The sequence below is a fragment of the Acomys russatus genome, chromosome 4 (assembly GCF_903995435.1).
Source record: "Acomys russatus chromosome 4, mAcoRus1.1, whole genome shotgun sequence".
Lineage (NCBI taxonomy): Eukaryota > Metazoa > Chordata > Mammalia > Rodentia > Muridae > Acomys > Acomys russatus.
This window is the reverse complement of record NC_067140.1, coordinates 62,178,321-62,199,259: the sequence shown is the minus strand read 5'-3', so window position 1 is coordinate 62,199,259 and position 20,939 is coordinate 62,178,321. Positions and strand designations below refer to the sequence as shown.

At 38.3% G+C, this 20,939-nt stretch overlaps 2 protein-coding genes across 2 annotated transcripts in view; one reads left to right on the top strand and one right to left on the bottom strand.

Annotated features, from left to right (window-relative positions):
• Fam227b (family with sequence similarity 227 member B) overlaps positions 1–20,939 on the top strand; it is a 151,276-nt gene that overhangs the window by 41,233 nt on the left and 89,104 nt on the right. Inside the window, exon 10 of the mRNA XM_051144910.1 lies at positions 1,791–1,928. Within this exon, the coding sequence (XP_051000867.1) occupies positions 1,791–1,928 (138 nt within the window). The remainder of the gene's footprint in view (positions 1–1,790; positions 1,929–20,939) is intronic.
• Fgf7 (fibroblast growth factor 7) overlaps positions 10,399–20,939 on the bottom strand; it is a 50,527-nt gene continuing 39,986 nt past the window's right edge. The window contains exons 3-4 of the mRNA XM_051144545.1: positions 13,498–13,601; positions 10,399–11,930 (exon numbers count right to left, since the gene is read on the bottom strand). Of these exons, the coding sequence (XP_051000502.1) occupies positions 11,736–11,930; positions 13,498–13,601 (299 nt within the window). The 3' untranslated portion in view covers positions 10,399–11,735. The remainder of the gene's footprint in view (positions 11,931–13,497; positions 13,602–20,939) is intronic.

The following is a 20,939-nucleotide window of genomic DNA, read 5'->3' as shown; positions in this document are numbered from 1 at the left end:
GAAATTAGAAAGGAAATTAGAAAGTAACTGACCAAAGCTAATAGCAAAAAGTATGGTAGAGCACATACAGTAGTTCTGGGGTAATTGCTGGCCTTTGACGAATATTCTCAAAAAAGGAGGAGGAGGAGAAAAAGGATAAGAGAAAGAAAAAGAGGGAGGAAAAAGAGGAAGGAAGAAAAAAAGAAGAAGGAGGAAGAAGGAAGGAGAAGGGAGGAGGACGAAGAAGAGGAGGAGGAGGAGAGGGAGGAGGAGGAGCTGAAATAACCCCATGATCTAACACCTATCTTCATATGGCAGAAACTGAGCCTTCACCTCCTCTAAGAATCTTTAGATTTCAGTTCTCTGTATTACATACAAAAAAAGAATAACAAAAAATCCAGGGAAAAGATAAGTATATTTTAGAAATCTCATATTTTAAAAGACTTGATTGTCCAGTTTGGAAGACATTAGGACAAGGAATTTTTTTAAAGTAACACAGATTTTTCTGTGAAGTCTGAGCACCTTGAAAACAAAAAGAAAATGATCAGAACTCCCAGAGAACAGAGAGGTGGGAAGACAGAATGCTACTAAGCCTCCATCCAGCAGCTCTGACAGCCAGGATAGAAGAAAGTAAGGACTTAGCAGCTCTGAGGGGAAATTGTGCATAACTTACACCCAAACAAACTGTCAAGTGAGGTGAGTATGAAGGCCAGGCATGTTTTAAGATGTGCAAATCCTTTTTAGAAAGTTACTTTGAATTCAACTTTTTCTTGTGAAGCTATTGAACTAATACTCAACAAAACATGAAATAAACTAAAGAAGATGAAAAGAAATTCAAAAAGCAAAGGCTTTAACATGTGAGAGAGGTAGTTTTCAAAATAATGGAGAAAGGAACTCCCAGCAAAATGGATGTACATTAAATCTAGTGAAAGATGTTCAGGTCAGAGCACATCTGGTAGCTTTGGGGGAGAACCAATACATTATTTCTCTCTACATTACACACACACACACACACACACACACACACACACACACACACGCACACACACACACGCGTGCACACACACATACATACACATACACACACACATACACATACACACATATATGCACACACAAACACACACACACACGCACACACACGCACACACACACACACACCAGACAGTTTATCTCACAGAAAGGTAGTTTACCACTAGACTGTATTATTCATGGATTGTGTCTTTTACATTTTAGAGTTTAATGCCCTTCTTGGGGTCAGACTCTTTCTAGATATAGTAAATTATATAGGTATAATTATTAAATACAAACTGACCAATCTAGAGCCAAGGCCACAACTACCCTCTCCTTTACTGAATTCTTACCCCAGATGATTGACATCCTAGGAGCCAAGCAACTGGAGTGAACTTTGAGCCTGAAACCTGCTGGAATGGTTTAATGATTTCCGCCTTTAAAAAAAATGTAGCAAGGCTGTTGCGGTACCTTTGATGTTACTCAGTCCTGGCCAACCTGGTGTGGCCCTCTATAGTATGGCATCTTTCTCTTGAGAGAGATGAAAAATAATCAACCATGCTTTAATCAACTACCTGTTGTCCTTACTGTACAACAAACTTTCTATTAATACCTAATATTTCAAAACAGAGGCAATCTGTCAAGAACACTCAGCAAATGAAATGCAAAACATCTATATATTTTATACAGTGGCAACTAATAATTTTTTAAAAAGCCTGGTAGCTGTATCTAGAGAGATGTAGAAATTTCTACTTTGTTAATACGAATCTAATTGGCTAATATATATACTATATTAACAGGTCTAAAACCTCCGAGTGGCTTTTGGACCCACTGGAGACTGACAGAACTGTGCACACACACCATACATGGCAGTAAGCGTGGGCCAGCGAGGTCGATGAAGAGGAGGATTACGGCCAGCCAGGAGCGCATAGTGTCCAGTAAGCAAATGTGATGGGTTAGGCGGGAGAAGGTAGCACAGCCATGTATGGTAGGCCAGTTACTAGTCCGGCTCTCTAACACTTTGATATGGCAAGGCCCTAGACTATCATTGGACTTGTAAATTGCTGCCATTGTGGTGTGTCAAGGCTTCACCCTGCTCACCTACTGTGACAATGTTTTGTCAGTTTTTATTGTGTCTTAGTTTAGGTTCTGTGGCTAGCTAGATAGCAATGTGTCTTGCAACAGAGAAGCTTAACATTTTTATTTAGTACATTTAAACCATACATCTTTTAGAGTTTAAGTCTTGTTGCGATTTGTCAAGACTTAAAATAAGATTAGCAAAATACTATGTTTCTTCCTAATGCTTTCTTGCTTCTATATTTGACTGACTTACTAAATCCATTTGAAATTTATTTTGTGATAAGGAATATGACTATTTCTCCACCTTTTCTCTTCAAAATGATTCATTTATTAAATAGTCCACTTATAGGAAAATTTAAATATCAATATACTTTGATATATATTTGTATTTTCTCCTGTTTCTTGAACTTGGTGTCCAAAGCTACTATACAAAAATCAAAACTCATTAACCATTCTCAGCTAATGAACTCTTTAAGGCAAATTAATTTCTCTCCTATTCATACTATGGCTGCAGTGCCAAGCACAGTCTTGATATACAGGGTTCACTTCTGACCAGCTGGAGCTGAGTGAAGGCTCTTCGATTGGCTTCAGCACATATGGAGAGACCTACCTTCCAGTGTTTTCCTTCAGATCTGCCAGGCAGAACAGGCTGACCTATTGGCTTTCTCTTGAAGAGTCTATTCTTTGGCTAATTTGTGATGCTACAATTATTTAACTAGTTCACTACAGCTTTTCAGATCTATACATTTGGAAGTAATTGATCACAGATAGAGACATGGCTTCCTACTCTACGCTGTATAAATATCATGGAACGTGATTCCTATTAGTAGTTATAGGAAATTGCTTGTTTTGCTATTGATAACCTTTAATGAGTTTTCTAGAATGCCACACATAAACCGGAAAGGACCCTAAAAGCTAGAAGTCAAGGCACACATAAAAAAAATAGGTGTGTGTGTGTGTGTGTGTGTGTATCTTTAGCTCTGGCAAGAACTTGCCATTCTACCAGGTAATTGCTGTAATGACAAAGTACCTTTCAATAAGGAGCTGGATGTTCCCTTGCATTTCTACACAGCTTTGGCTTTTCCACATAAGTTCTGCCACTGGAGGTTTAAGAAATGTGTCAGAACCAACTGCGTGCATTCCCATCACATAGTTAATTTTCTATCAACATTTTTAATGTTTATTCTATTTCACAGATTTCAGGTATAATATGTTTTTTTTTAATAGCATTCACTTTCTGAGTCTTTTGTTTGTTTGTTTTCAAGACATGGTTTCTCTGTGTAGCCTTGGCTGTCCTGGACATGCCTTGTAGACCAGGCTGGCCTCAAACTCACAGAGATCTGCCTGCCTCTGCCTCCTGAGTGCTGAGATTACAGATGTCTGTCATTGCACCCAGCTCACTTTCTGATCCTTAACAAATATTTACCTGAGAGAAGATAGGCCAGGAATAGCTATGTTTATCACCTTGCATATTCGTTTTGCAATAGCTAGGGATTAATACAGGGCCCCACAACCAGTCAGCTTGCAGAGAGAAAGAGAAGGTGGCAGGCTCAGTTCTAAATGAAGCATCTGTGGCATACCTCTCCCCCTGAGACTCAGAAATCATCAGGAATGATTCTAAGATGGCAGAGAGAGTAGATGTCTGATAGGAAATGGGATTGCATTCATGAACTGATGGTGGCTGCATGCCCAAGACGTGCATGAGATCAAGCCATACAGAACCCCAGCATCAATAGTGGGGGGCTCTGAAGGGATATTGGCAGCTGACGGCTTCTGGAGAAGGCAGTGTCACTTTTCTCCAGGGATGTGCCCTTGGAGAGACTGCCCACGCTTCAGCAGAACATTCCAGACCCATTCACTCACAGGCAGAACTACATGGACTCAGTGGGCATTTAAACAGAGAGGACAAAGGGCATGTGAGGCTAGAAGGGGAACACTTGGGGTACAGGGTGTGGGGAGGGAACAGGATTGTGGATTTTATTAAGATACATTTTATATATATAATATATGTAACTATATATTACATATATAATTTTAAAATACGGCTTAAGTTTTTAAAATAACATGAACATAAAAATATTTAAAATCATGTCTGCCATTACTCTCAGATCATAAAGTCAGTCTATATCAATGTAGACAACAAATAGATATGCAGAAAATAATTTACAATGCTATTAGACCATGGTAAGCAAATCTCTGCTAAAAGAAAAAAATGAACATTTTTATAGTTTGTTTTTATCTTATGTGCATTAGTGGGTTTTTTGTTTGCATGCATGTCTAAGGCTTGGTGCCCTCAGAGGCCCTAAAACTGGAGTTATAAACAGTTGTGAGGCCCAGTGTGGGTGGTAGAACTTGAATTCTCTAGAAGAACAGATAGTGCTCTTAAGCAACAATCCATCTCTCCAGTACCCTAAAAGGAAATTTTAAAAATATTTTTGAGACAGGGCTTTAATTTGTAGCCCTGTCATCTTGTGGCTAGCTGCATATAGCATTGTGTTTTTTAAACTCAGAGGTCTTTTGCTTCCTGCGTGCTGGAATTGAAATCATGCTCCACCATGCCTATATAGGTCTGAAGAGGACGTCACATCTCCTGGAACTACTCTCAGAAGGTTGTGAGCCTCCCAATATGGGTGCTTGTAACCAAACCCAGGTCTGCTGCAAGAGCAGCAAGTGCTTTTAACCACTGAGCTATCTTTCAGACTCAAATGATTATTATTTTGTTTTTGTTTTTTTGAGACAGGGTTTTTCTGTGTAGTCTTGGCTTTCCTAGTCTTGCTTTGTAGACCAGGCTGGCCTCAAAGTCATGGAGATCCACCTGCCTCTGCCTCCCAAGTGCTAGGATTAAAGGAATGCACCATGGCGCCTGGCTTCAAATTAATTTTTTTACTATTATTTTTAAGGTGAATGAGTAGAAGTGATTGGAGATTCAATACCATGAAGTCAACACTTTTCTCTTTTCATTATGGGGAAATATAAACACTGGATAAATTAATAGGGAATTCCGTGGTAAATACAATACGTGGTTTATAAAACACATCAACACTTAACAATGAACACTACTAGCCAATGGAATTTGAAGTAAAATTGTAATAATCCCTGTTGTCCAGCAACACAGTGATACAGAAGAACACCGAGGAGAGGGGGAGCTGGCAAGTGTCAGACGGTTTAATGAGAGCCTATAAAAATGAACTTCTGGGCCTAAGAGACATTCTTTGAGGCAGACAGCATCCTCAAGCAATAGCTCCAACTGCTTGCTTTCCCCAGTGAACTCTGTCAGTGTGCCCTGGGGCAGAAAGAAGTGCTGCCTGCTCTCTGACAGTTGCTGACAGCATCCAATCAGAGGACAGACTGTCTGGCTGCTGCACTTGTTTGGAAATGTACTTTTAAAATCCAGGTGTAAATGATAGATGTGTGACACTGACCTTTGCACAGGGGAGGGTAAGATTATGTAGTCATGGCGAAATGCCTAGAAAGACCTTTCTCAGACACATTTCCAACATATTACTCATCTGCTCATATGGAAAAGTAAGTGATACGATGTGTCCTGTGCTTGAGCATAAGAACGTTCTGGAGACTAGTCTCAAAGCAGAGGAAATCGATAAAGTGCCTGCTAAGATAGTGAAGGGATGGCTCAAAGAAAAGGCAGTGAAACATGAGCAGCTACAGAGAGTGAATTAAATAGGAAAAGTACTGCTGAGTGGAATGAGATGGTCTCCAAGGATTTGGTGTGGGAAAGAACCAAACAGAAACCTTGGAACTGAAGAACTTAACAAGTCAAATGAAAGTACAGCTGAGAGACCTGACAGCACTCTAAAGCAGAAAAAAAAGTCTGGATTTAAGAAAACTCCTTTGAATATTCCAATCAGATGAAAGAACAAAGAAAATGGAAGAAAAAGGGAGAATGACAAAAACTGTTCAGGCCCCCATTACACAAACAAATATGTGAGGCTTGGGGGTCTCAGAGAGGGGAAAATAAACTACATGTAAAACAGTAGTCCTAGACTTCCCCAATCTTGGGGGTCTCAGAGGGGAAAAGATAAACTACGTGTAAAACAGTAGTCCTAGACTTCCCCAATCTTGGGGGTCTTAGGGGGAAAAGATAAACTATGTGTAAAACAATAGTCCTAGACTTCCCTATTCTTGGGGGTCTCAGAGGGGGATAGATAAACTACGTGTAAAACAATAGTCCTAGACTTCCCTAATCTTGGGGATCTTAGAGGGGGAAAAGATAAACTACGTGTAAAACAGTAGTCCTAGACTTTCCCAATCTTGGGGGCCTTAGGGGGGAAAGATAAACTGTGTAAAACAATAGTCCTAGACTTCCCCAATCTTGGAAACAGCAGCCATTTGGGTTCAGGAGTCCCAAAAGACCCAACCTGTTTTTGGTAATTTAATGAACTTGATAATATCTGCTCAGCAATCTGAACTATACTTCTGGATTTACAGTGTTTTGCCTCTTGCCTTGTCCTGCCTAACCAACAGCGAAGTGTCTACCCAGTTACCTTTGTTTCACTGTCACTCTGCTGGCCTCCGTGCAACTCATGGCTGGACTCCGTGTGAAATGATCCCAAATTTGAACAGAGATTTTATTATATCTAATGCATGTTCTGTTAATAATGGACTTTTGTGCTCCTTATATTCTGTAATCATTTCCTTGTCAACATGATGACAGCTCTTTCTCATGTTTGTGTTCTGTCTAATGCTAACTGCAAATAGAAACATGAGGGGAAACCTGGGTGGGGAAGGAATAAGATTCTCCATTGTGCTTAAAAATGAGACAATGAGCCGGGACTAGATTAGAAAGGAGCTTGGTTTTAGTTTCTCCACTTGTCTTGTTAGTTCTCAACTGCAGCAAGAGCATTAAAATTACTGGGGAATATAAAAATGACATGTCATATACCTGATCCAGGGTCCACTGATAGAGCTGACCTGGGATGGAGCCTGTGCCTCATTATTTCAGAAAGGAAAAGTAATTCCTGGAGGCGACTCTAATGTGCACCCTGCATGTTCTATTTTGCTTAGAGCAGTGGTTCGCAGCCTCCCCAACGCTGCGACTTTTTAATGCAGTTCCTCGTGCTGTGCTGACCTCCAACCGTAAAGTCATTTTCGTTACTACTTCATGACTGTAATTTTACTGCTGTTATGAATCTTCATGTAAATATCTATGTTTTCCAATGGTCTTAGATGACCCCTGTGAAAGGGTCATTTGTCTGCAAAGGAGTTGTGAGCCACAGATTGAGAACCACTGGCTTAGATGGTCATGGACAACTCTGAGTGCTTGCTTCTGCTCTCTAGGACAAAACCCTTTATGTTTCAAAGGAAAGTCAGCTGACATCCGCAATCTCATTCTCTCAAGGTAGTGAAGTTAAGAGAAGAATTATTTTCAGGTTAAGACTCAAGACATGATAATGTCTTATGTGGAGGTCAGGTGACATTGTCAGCTTCCTGCCGTGTTAGACCTAAGAAAGCACAATACAGTCGAACAAAGCCAGATGTGATCCAAACCTCTGGTTTTCCTGTGGAAGGACCAATTTGTCACAGAAAATATTCCTACTTTACCTGTTTCTCTATGAACACCTTGAATTGTCTTATTAGGCCTTAGAGCACATGGGTTTGTGGTAAAGCCTTAAATGGTTGTCTAATTATGGATTGGAGTGGTACTTTACAATGGCCTCCCTTCTGGTGTGTACTGCTGAGGTAACGCCTCCCCTTGTGTATGTACGGAAGTGACATCACATTGGAGATTGTTTCTTAAAACTATGGCTTCCATTCAGGGGCTTTTATTCTCTGAGCCACTGTTTTGTAGGAAATAAACTTCTTTTGAGGAACAGTGCTATGAAGTGAGGAGTTGATGTTTACAGCCTCAGCCAGTGAAGGATGGTGCTGCGTTTCCCTCAGGACTGAGTACTGAGATCAGTGGCTTCCTTTGATTATAACTTTAATGAAGGCTTGAAGTCAGGAAGAACTGTTGTTTTAGAAATTTTCATGTTAAACACCACAATAACTAATGCAAAGCTGCCTACAGACAGATAAAGGAATAATTACTGTTCATATAATGCCATAGACTTTCAGAAAGCTCAGGATGGTGATTTGGGAAATAGGACTGTTACAGTCAGGAAGCAAATGGGAAAACAAGAGCTACCTTCTCATGAGAGTAATCACCTAAGAAATCACAGTGTTGGTAAGATAGTAGGAATTTGTTATTTACTTCCTGTCTAGTGTCTATTCAAGAGAAAAATAAATCTTCTTGATAAATTCTTCAAATTTTGAGAACAGATGGGAGCATATGGGCTGATGGAATAAGTCACTGTCAGTGAATGCTGAGCTTTGTTGAATGTGGTAGAATAAGCAGAATAACCTTAAACTTACATGTTAAAACATTTTCAAATAGAGCAAAACCTATAATTAAAAATAAGTGCTGGAGCAGGCAGGATGGCTCATCAGTTAAGAGTGCACACTGCTCTGGCAAAGTACCCAAGTCAGTTCCTGGTACCTCTTCTGAGCTCCATGGGAGCCCTTACTCATGTGTGCATACCTATGAAGACACACACACATACACACAGGTACACAATTTAAAAATAACAATGAGAAGCCTTTTTTTTTAAAGTAAGTGTTTGTGGGCAGATGTACAATGACTTATACGACTAATAATGATTTTGCCACTCAATATTAGTTCTGTCTAATTCAAGTCTAGTATTCTAATAGTTGTTTCATGGTAACTACTTTAATAGTAACTATAGCCACCATCTATGTGTGTTTAAGCTTCTGCATGATTACGCTTATTCTGAATTTTTAAACTTTAAGTAAAAATAATTGCATTCCAACTGTAGCTTGTCTTTGCTATTTTGTGGGTTTTTCTTTTTCCCACCCTTTACTCCTCACTGCCCCTCCCCCCAGTTTTACCCCTATCACTAGATAGGAGAGAAAGAAAGATAGAGGGGGGGGGAAAGAGACAAAGAGAGAGAGAGAGAGAGAGAGAGAGAGAGAGAGAGAGAGAGAGAGAGAGAGACAGAGACAGAGACAGAGACAGAGACAGAGAGACAGACAGAGAGACAGAGAGACAGAGACAGAGACAGCTCCTTGAATCTAATTTCTTTCTTCTTGTTTCTTCTTTGAGCATGACTACTACTAATAAACCACAACCAACCCCCACAAATGACCAACAAACAGCAAACCCACCTAATAGGGCCCAAGCATTTATATACCCTCTGAAAAGCTCCCAGAATTCAAAATGTCACACAATCACAGAAACTATCTGCAGCTGGCGAGACCATGGCTCTGCTAGAGCATAAGGCAAATGCCAATCAGCTGCTGTGGAACCTCCAAAGTAGCCCTATATCCCCACACCTGAGTTTAAATAAAATCAAACACATTCTTACAATGTTTCTGTGTTTTTTAAAGAGACAAAAATTCCAGAATGGTCACTACATTCTATCTTTTCCTTGGAAAATATTCATTGAATGGATTCCTCTGTGTGTGTGTGTGTGTGTGTGTGTGTTGATTGTGGACTAGCATTCAGCAGGCACCTATGAAACAACTATGAAAAACACAATCTTCTTCTTCTGCCCTTGGTATGGTTATGAGACTCCAGTTACAGGAGCCTGGGCTAGGAAGCTAGACTACAAATATGCTTGAATTGGATGCTAATACAGAATTTTCCCTCATGACATCTCCTACAGTGTCTGTGTTGAAGGGCAACACTTCCTACCTTACAGTAGCCTGGACACCTGGGCAAACAACAGGAAAGTCAAGTGATTTTGTTATTTTAGTTGACGAGAGCTTTACCATATAACTTTTACCTAAAAACATATTACCAAATAGTGTTTTATGTAATATAAAAAATTTAATGAAAAGCACTTTGAACTTGATATCACATTAATATACCAACAATTTAAATAAATGCTGCCTTTCCCTTGGTTAGCATACATAAAGTTTTGTAAGCATCTGCTGGTGGCAGAACTATGTTGTAAGTACCACATTTTCTGGAGTATAAGATGACCCTCAACTTTAAAATTAACTTTTCCAGTTAAAATATAGAGATTGGAGTATACTTGCCATATAAGACTACCTGTTTTCCAATGCACACCCTGTGCAGGAGACTGGGGCTGAAAACTCTATATTTTAACTGGAAAAGTTAGTTAAATTTTGGGGTCATCTTATATGCCAGAAATACAAGACTCATCTGTCTGTTAAGCCTGTTTTCTGTAGCCTTACCAGAAGCCTGAAGATATGTGGGGCCCCATAGCCTGACTACAACCTCCACTGGAGTTGTACCCTTGCCACTTGGTGTTGGCACCTTTTTGCATAGGAGAAATTTCTAAAGATTATCAAATTCCTAACTTTAAATATACCTACTTTTAAACTATGCTTTATTGTTGTGCATCAAAATGTATTCTCACTAAAATCCTTTGATTTCTTTTACATATATGATCCAAATTCATTGGCAAGAGTGTTGTGTAAAATCTTTCCCACATATTTGTATCGTTTGCTGTAAGACATCTAGCATAAGCTGGCTGCAGGCTGTCATTTTTGTCTGCCATCCAGCACTTGCTGGCCAAGTGCTGTGCTAGACTTGATGTCAGTCATCAGGGGAGGAGAAATCTGTAGTGCAGCCAGACAGTTCTGTTGTTCCCTTGAAATTAAAAGCATATGAAACAGATACAGCTTCTTAAGGTTTTTTCTTTATAAATAACATAAACTTAAATAACAAAACAATAAAGTTCAAATACAACTTAAAGTAGCGTTTAATGCTGTAACCACAGGGGTGGGGGGAAGATGATATTTGTGGGAAGAGCATTACTAAAAGTCGTGTCCCCAAATGTGAATTATACAAAAGATAGATTATGTTACTTGGAAAAAAACTTGAAGATTTCTGATTTTTATTTTTAGGGATTATAAAATGTTATTTTGTGGTGAGATGAAATACAATATTATCATCGTTGTTGTTATTTTATTTACAGATTTTTAAGACATCCTGTTGACAATACTTTTTCAATTTGAGTGGCATTAGGAAATTTTTTTTCATGTTAATCAGTATAGGTATGTTCCAAGCCTGTAATTTTGCAAAACCACCTGTAGATTCCATTTTATAATAAAAAGTTGAGACCATTCATTTTTTTTTTCCTGAATGGACCTGAAGTGAATTATAGTTCTTACTGGAAAGCTTTCAAACACTGGTCATTGTTTACAGTTTATGTGGGCTTGACCACATGACAAACTATCCCAGCAGCCTTTAGGTCTGACATACCTTGTGTAACGTCATCTGCATTATCGTTATTATTGTTATAGCAGCCATTCTATAAGCAGATAGTGATATTAAATATTCAATATCAGATAGTCAAATCTAACATACTCTTAAGGGTAAATTAATTTAAGAAGAACATCATGTCACTAACATGATTGTACAACCACTTTTACAACTTTTTACAACTTTTAGTTACTAAATCTGATTTGTGTGTATATTCTTCAAATCTTTCTTTAATGCAGTCTTTTAAAATAAACAAAAATGCGCAAGTCCAGCTTGATCAGTTTTTTCAGTAGTTTTCCAGCCTTTCTTGGTTACTTTAGAAGAGAGACAGAGAGTAAGGAAAAAGAAAGAAGAAAAAAGTCCACTGGAAAGAAATCTCCCTGCTGAATGAAACTGTTTTCTCAAACACCGTGTATGATTAGGTTATCGCCATAGGAAGAAAGTGGGCTGTTTTCTGCTCTTTCTTCGTTTTCTTCCCTTTGACAGGAAGCCCCTTTTGATTTAAGGCAACGAACATTTCCCCTCCACTGTGAGTCCATTTAGCTGACGCATAAGTGTTATAATGGTTTTCCAGAATCAGTTCTTTGAAGTTGCAATCCTCGTTGCATTCTTTCTGATAAAAACAAGCAAAAAACCAAGCACAATTATTAAAACGAGTTCTGGAGTGGCTCAGGCTAACAGCAAGCAGGTGATGGTTTGTAGAGGTAAAACATATGTGACTTATTTTAAGCCTCAAACTGAGCATAGCTGATACAGTTTAGTGGGTTTAGTATTGCCATAGGTCAAAAGCATCTTAAGTTTAGCAAAAGATAATACAATACAGATTTAGTTGTGTCTCTTTGGACAGTACATTTCTACTCTTTAATGATAGAATCCCCAAATCACTCTATTTTCCCATCCACCAGAAGTTTAGTATAAAGTGGGTAGCCTTTACTTCCTGCAGACAAGGGACTATATAATAAACTTCATTTTCTACTATGTTGCCCTCAATTGTAACAAAAGTAGCGTTACTTAGTTTGGTCATCCATGCAGCCAAGTGTTCATTTGATTAAGCCTCTATTTTGTCTGTAGCTTGCTTGCATAGGCGTTATGCAGAGCTATAAGAATACAAAACAAAATGACTTCTGCTTTACTGCAGTGGGATGAACTTTCTCACATATTTCACATCATAATAAAGTGGAAACAATGTTCAAAGCTCATGATTGTGAGACTGATGTTGAGAAATAAAAAGAACACTTCAAATTTGTTCCCAAGAATTTTCATGTCAGCAATGTACTGTGGGAAAGCTTAAGCTTTGTCACAGGTGGGAGCAGTCTTGGCGGGCTTTACCCTTAGGGCACCCCATGAATACCTTGTGACAGACTGAGTGGAGCCATCCTGGGTCTGGAATTCAGGAAGCAGACCTGGGAACCCCACCTGGACTATTGTCTTTCTAATTGACCCTCACCAGGAGAAGGAGATGGCCCTTCCCACGTGACTCAGGCAGTTGGGGAGGATAGAACAACAAGTTGAGTCTGGGGGAGAGAGCGTGGGGAGCAGCGGATTGGCTGGACCAGCACGCTGGTCAGAGAGACACCTAAGGACCCGGAAGGTTCACTCTTTTGTCCCTTTAACCTTTTTTCCTTCTTGTGTAAGCTAATTGGGTTGTATAATAAAGTTTAATTATTAAGAAACAGAGCCAACAATGTACAAATGGGTGAATTCTAACAAACAGAGCTTTAATACTCACTGATGGAAATTTTAGGTTCCAAGTATCTAAAGTGCACAAGGGAGTTTAGAGTTGGAAAGATCCATAGAGATCAGTCATTCCAAGTCAACTTTCAGATGAAAAACCTAACATCCCGGTAGCTTAAGCAAACTAGGGTCACACAGAAAATATTTTGCCTTGGTGCTGGCATAAAGAATGTTTCCATTGGCTGGGTACATCCCTGTATTCGGGGAGGCAGAGGCAGGCGAATCTCTGTGAGTTTAAGGCCAGCCTTGGCTACAAAGTGAATCCAGGACAGCCAAGGCTACACAGAGAAACCCTGTCTTGAAAGAATGCAAAACCAGAAGGAAAAAAATTTTAATTGAATACTCAGCTTGTACCAGTGGAACAAAATTAATTCCAGTTTTCAGAAAAGCAGATACTTTGACAAAAAATAGTTTTGAATAATAACTCTGTTATCAATTTTTAATACCTTTGCATAGAGTTTTCCTTCTTTGTTCATTGCAAGATAGTATTCACTTTCCACCCCTTTGATTGCCACAATTCCAACTGCCACGGTCCTGATTTCCATGATGTCTGCAAGGAACCACAGAAACATATATCAGTTATTCACTAATCTTGAGACCTACTTCCCCAATGGACACAAACACCAGAGTAATCCTTAAACACAGAAATGCAAACTGATGACCTCTTGTTGCCTAGAAAAGGATATCTGCATACAAAGAAATAGTTACATATTCAGACTTATCCACTAGAACGGCACTTTTAATCTACCATAATGACAGTATAGCTAACATTTGCTGAGTGATTGCACACTGTGGGGCAAGCATCCTGGCCACGTTCCCTTCGCTGGTGAGGGTACTGCTACACAGGGAAGCCTGACAGCTGCTGGGTGGCAAAAGGAGACACCCAGAAGATGTGGGATAATGCAACGAAAGGAAGGGGCCACCTAACAGTGTCGCTCTTCTGTTTGGCTGTATTTTATCTTAAAAATTATTACTGATAGAATAGGTCTTGACTTTACTGAAATGAGTATCTTTAAAATTACAACTAAAGCAATCACAAATTATGGCAAGTAGAATCTACTGTCCTTAAAAAAATGATTGTTTTAAACTGTGTTTAATGCACAGAGATTACTCCGATTTTAATTATAGACATCCTGTTAATATAAATTTGTATGTTTTCATATTTTTTTAATCTTTGTGGAATTTATTTTATAAAATAGGCACTTTACAATGTTAGCTAAATATTTTCTATTATTATATGTGATGCAGACAATCAGAGCGAGCCTTGCCTAGCCATCGTCAGAGAAGCATTTTTCGGGGCTCTTATGCAACAACCTTGTTTTCTCTAAGGAAGGTGCTAAGAGAAACAACCCAATCAGCAGAGTCCTGTGGGGTTAGACTGGCACTGCTGCCATGAAGAATACTCTAGAAAGCAATTACTGTGACACACTTGCACAAATCTACTTAAGAATGTATTAAATTTGGGTTCTAAAGACCCTACCACTGTGAAACATATACACCATTATTCTTTTTTCCAAAATCCATTAATCCAATATTGTATTTCCTGAGAGAGGAGAGTGCTGATACAAAGCCTGAGGTGCAACATCCATGACCAGTTGGAATCAGAGGGCGAATCTGTATTTCTGTTGACAAGTGAACTCATTTATCCCCAGTGAGGTGAAGCACACTACATTACATAGACGCACCATAACTAATTAGCATAACTAAAGAGTTCAAAAGCTGAAGGAAGCTGGGCACAGTGGCGCATGCCTGTAATCCCAGCACTTGGGCAGGAAGAGGCAGGCAGATCTCTGTGAGTTTGAGGTCTACAAAGCAAGTCTAGGACAGCCAAGGCCACAAACCGTGTCTCGAAAAACCAAAACCAAAACCAAAAAAAACCCAAAACAGAAACAAAAAACTAAAAAAAAAAAAAAAAAAAAAAAAAAACCTCAAAACCTGAGAGAGAGAGAGAGACAGAGAGAGAGAGAGAGAGAGAGAGAGAGAGAGAGAGAGAGAGAGAGAGAAAGAGAAATTGAAACATAAAAATTAAGACAATATCTAATGTACATCACCCATTAGCCTAGTGCAAACATCTTCAACAGTAGCACTGGTTCATTACCCAGGGGGTCTAGCTTACACCAGGCACACTCACTAATGGCTTTTCTATTTCCAGAATTCTACTGTTTTTGGATTTATCTAGACTTATTGTTGTTGTTGTTTTGTTTGTTTGTTTTTTGTTTGTTTGTTTGTTTTGTTTTTGCCTGTTTAGTCTTGTGTCACACTTAGAATCAGAGGTGGAGAACCTTGGGATAAATTTCTATACTTAAACAAAATTTCCCAAAAATCTCCTGACAGAATTACAAGTGTTCCCTTAATTTTGCACTCAATATTGATACTAGCTCTCTGTTTTTATTGTCAGTAGCTTTATGAGTTAGAGTACTTTAACTTCCCTTTTCAAAATTATTTCCAATAACTACATGGAGGCCTGTCCAATTCCAGTGTAGTACTACTTATTTCCTAAGATGTTTTTAAGCATTATACTGAAAGGTTTTGAAGGGAGCACATATAAATATAGATAGGATAATACACATTTTGAAGATGAAAAAGTGGTTTGATGATTAGGCTAATCAGAACATTTAATTTTGTCTTTAATCGAGTATACCTTCTTGCACACATTAAAACTAAGAACTAAAACCAAAACCAACCAAATAAAAACAATTCTAATGCTAAATAATGATCTTCTAGAATATTCTGTCAAGATCATCTTACTGACTGAATATTTATATTATATTTAAAGGTATAGATTTAATTCGACAATAAATTTTATGACATAAATACATTTGCAAAATTATATCTAGTATCTCTAAAAGAACTTTAAAATACGATAATAAAAATCATTAAAAGTAGATAAACTATCTGAAGAAATGGTAACAAAAGAGCAGAGGAAAGGAAAAGGTGGCATGTTCTGACACTAAAGAATGAAAACAGTGGTGAGGTCCCTCCCTCAGCTATTAGCGTGACAAAGCCCGGCACCTCCTGCCCAGGGGGAAGATGCCTCACAGCCCAGACTTCTCCTGGGTAGGGGGAACTCAAAGTGCAGCCAACTTGGAAGACACTTGAGTGGTTTCCTAGGAACTGAACACACAGATGCTTTGTGCCAAGGCACTTATCCTACTGAGTAGAAGATATGTTCACACAGAAATCTGAACATGGATGTTTAAAGCAGCTTTACTTTCAAGAGTGGAACGAATAGCCCAACTGTGCTATATACGTACACTGGAAAGTTATTTAGTGTTTTTAGAACTCAGCTATTAAGCCGCACATAGAAAAACAAAACAAAACAAAAAAACCTTACATGAGCATTGATGTCAAGTGTGGAATTTTTAATCAGTGGACTATTATAAAAAAAACTGAAGCAGCAGATACATTTTATTATGCATTTGTCAAAATTCATGGAATTTCACAGGACAACAAACTAGCAACATGTATTCCAATATTGGTTCTCCGATGGTAAGAAATATACCCCATTCCAAGGCATTAAAAGTAGTGGAGCCATGGTAATTCTTCCCTTTGCTCAAGTTGTCTATAAATCTAGTCTTAACTGAAAAATAATGTTTTTAAATTGCAATTTTAACTTTTTAAATTTGTTCTCTAGACTTTCACTAATTACATACAATGACTGACTATAAAGAGACTATTTATACAAACATCTTAAGTATTCATTCTTTTCCCAAATATACAGAGCATATGGGAAAAGGATCTGAGTAATGATAGAGTTTAAATGAAACTTTAAATGATGGATGAAGTTAGTGTGTAGACAAGATGAAAATACAGCACAGCTGAAAAGAAAAACAGTATAGTTGAGGTCATGGAAGCTAAGATTCATCATAACAGTAAGACTACAATTAGAACGATCTAGACTAGGAAACGTAAGTAATAGGATTGAATACTAACTTAAGGAATCTGAACTTGTATTTGAAAACAATGGGCAGTCCCTTCAGGTCTGTAATTCCAAAAGTGTCAGTCTGAGAGTGTGCATGAAGCAGGAAGGGTGCTTAACTCCAGCTGACATCCATCCCAACATGGAGAGAGAGAGAGAGAGCCAACTGCCAGGGTGCCCTCTGACCGCCCCCCTACACCCAGATAAATAGATAAATTCAGTAAAATATTTATGAAAAAGAAAAATGTCAAGCTAGAGCCCCACTGGAGGACACCAAATGGGATGAGAATTGAAGGTGAGAGGTTAAAATGGCGCCTGTGCTACGGTGTCAGTTGGTGTCATTTGATGCTTGGGGGTTATTGTGCTTGTATTTTAAGTTATTGAGGTTTTTGTCCCCAAAATGCCTAGGCTTAAGTTTCTAGTGAACTAAATGTGCATAGTTGTAGCTCATTCACACAACTGTTCTTTGTTGTTCTCAATAGTATTTTAGAGTGTAAAATGGTTATCAAGACTAGACTCCTGTTTGAAGCCAGTCTTCCTAAACCCGCTTTTTATTTCTCCTGGGGTTTTGTTGTTGTTGTTGTTGCATTTTCACTGTCTGTTGTAAGTCTCAACTATTCATGCTATGAATATCTCTGGCTAGTTTATGACCCTCTGTAAATGTGATTTATAAATAGAAACTTCATGCCCACACATACAGAAATAGCCAATGTGCTTCTCTAAATGCCCTGGGGCTTTCCTAATGCCTGTCAAACGATTGGGTTTCAAATGGTAAATGACACACACAAATAAAAAACCGTGAAACATTTTTGGTTTCATCGGGCTGACTACTTGTTTGATGCTCAATGGCTTTAATTAAAGAATACAGCAATTAATAGTTTGTGGTTTAATCCTGTTGGGGTTTTTGTTGGTGGTGGTGGTGGTCTTGGTTTTCTAGTTTTTGTTTTGTTTGTTTCTCCTTGGAGCTTGGACACAATTACAAAAAAGCAAAGAATTTCTAAAACAAGTATCCTTTATGACATTAAAATCTTCCACCTAAGTGTTATATTTTTGCCATATTTGGCATGCACTTTCTCCAGTTACTATTATATATTTATATACATATGTTTATTTGCTGTTGTAAATTTGAAAAAATACATTTAAATAGCCATTGACTCAACTTAGTTATCTCCTGCCTTTCCTGGTCATCTGTGGTCCACCTTCTCTCTGGTTTTAGGTTACAAAGGCCTCCTTTGAATGTATCCCCCTAATCAGAGCTGCTTTAAGACTTTCCTGGGTTCCAGGCACTGTTTCCCAAGACTGTCCTACACAGTGAATCATATTAATATGTGGATATTACTCAATAGGAACCCCAGGATTATTTTCAGTGTTTGTGCAATCTTTATTTTGAAAGATTAGTTCTAAAATAAATCACTGAACTTACCCATTGCTATACATTTTACAGATATTATGCATTCTTGAGAATTCTTAAAAGTGAAAATGTGAAATTGTTTTCAGATACTATTAATGTTATGTTATTATTATATCTAATGAGCAATGAAATGAGAATATAGCATTTTATGTGCTAGATGTTTGCCAATCACTAGTTTTACATTTTAATGCCAATATCTTAATTTAAAGTTATAAATGCATTTTTAAGGACTTGTAATTTTCATAGACTCTAGGCTCTATGTTTAGGAGCCAAATGAATACAGTGTCCCTTATCCTTCCAAAGAATACAGTGTCCCCATCCTTCCAAAGAATACAGTGTCCCATCCTTCCAATGGATACAGTGTCCGGACCCTTCCTGATGTCCTGTATTTAAAAGTATGTGGTTTCTTCTTCTTCTTCTTCTTCTTCTTCTTCTTCTTCTTCTTCTTCTTCTTCTTCTTCTTCTTTTCATTTTTTATTTTTTGATATTTTTCTTTTTTATTATTTTTCCTTTTTACATATATTTATATTATTGCACTTATATACAATGAACTATCTACAGCAAGAAGAACCACGAAACAATCAGGAATCATATAAGTGTTACATTTCTAGTGTCTTGGCTATTTATATTTGGCAACCTTGAAGAAAACATTTTCCTATCTTGGTGCATCTAAAATTATGAATGTAAATCAATATGTATCATATCTCATCCTTATCAACTTGAAAATCTATGTGTGATGTGGACCTAGACCCTCTGCTCAGATGTAGTAGACAGGCAGCACGGTCTCCTTGTGCGTTCCACAACATGGGGAGTAGGGACCACTTCTGACATGGAAACTGCCCACCCCAACCTGTGGTTTCTTTTTATCAGTACCAAGTTTAACTGGTCTTCCTTTGTCAAGGCCGCTGATGAACCAGTTGTGTCAGGTCCAAGACTAGTAACAGTCTTAATTCTGGTGCAGCCTTTGGCACTTCATCCTTTGCCTAGTCTGACGGCTGCTTCCCCAGCCTCACACCCTCCTGGTGTGAATTCACTTGACACTGTTACTCTCTGAGGAATGACACATGACTATGATCCCAACTTCTTGGGAGACTGAGGCAGGGAAATCACAAGTGCGAGGCTAACTAACTTAGGCAACATGGCAAGATCTCACTTTGTTTTTTTTTTAAATATTAGCTTTTTATAATAACATGTAACTATTGCTTTTAACAAGTCATTATATTGTTCTTGTGCTTGAGAATCATTCTCATCCTATTGCCTGAAATATATTTTATCCTAGGTTTTTGGTTTTTTTTTGTTTGTTTGTTTTGTTTTGTTTTGTTTTATGTTTTGAATTCCAGGCAGGAATTCAAATTTCCTTAAATTCAGCTGGAAATACTTTGAATTTCTAAGGTGAGATTTGATCCTGTTATTTTATTCTTGGAAATGCCATCTCATTTTTTTCAGCAGTATTTGTTGAATATTTTAATTCTCTCTTTATGGGTATGATGGCTCTCTCTGATGTTGTGGACTATTTTGTCCCATTGATTTACTTACCATGTAGTTTTGTGCCAACATTCGTTGCTTGTGAGTTACTGGTTCACATGGCATGTTATGCTAATAAGCAGTTCTGGCTCTAGGTGCTGCGTATCTAAAGTTCTAGGTGCTGTATTGTGCATCTATGGCTCTAGGTGTTGTGTGTCTAAAGTTCTAGGTGTTATATTGTGCATCTATGGCTCTAGGTGTTGCGCGTCTAAAGTTCTAGGTGTTATATTGTGCATCTATGGCTCTAGGTGTTGCGCGTCTAAAGTTCTAGGTGTTGTATTGTGCATCTATGGCTCTAGGTGTTGTGTGTCTAAAGTTCTAGGTGTTGTATTGTGCATCTATGGCTCTAGGTGTTGTGTGTCTAAAGTTCTAGGTGTTGTATTGTGCATCTATGGCTCTAGGTGTTGTGTGTCTAAAGTTCTAGGTGTTGTATTGTGCATCTATGGCTCTAGGTGTTGTGTGTCTAAAGTTCTAGGTGTTGTATTGTGCATCTATGGCTCTAGGTGTTGTGTGTCTAAAGTTCTAGGTGTTGTATTGTGCATCTATGGCTCTAGGTGTTGTGTGTCTAAAGTTCTAGGTGTTGTATTGTGCATCTATGGCTCTAGGTGTTGTGCATCTAATGAGCCAGCCTTTCCACACAGCCCTTCTGAAAGGTGAAGCCATGGCGATGTACTCCACCTTGCAGGCCTTTTGCCCTCCCTCACCCGGGATGACTCTCTAGACTATTTACTTCAAACCAGCATCTTACCATGGATTAGACCGAGACAGGAAGCTGGTTGTTCATGGCTCTTCCAGTCACAGGCCATTAGCTTGCTTCATGCTAACACACCATCACTATCTTTCTTATGATTATCTTAATTGCTTCATTATTTCAGGGTTTTGGATGAAGAAAAAATTAGTAGTCCCTCTCTAATTAATCATAAAATTTAATTTTCTTCAACATTGTAAAACTCATGTTTATTTCTGAACAAACAAAATCCCCAAATAGTTTCTATGGGCTTTACACAATTAAAAGTTTATTAAACAAATGCAAA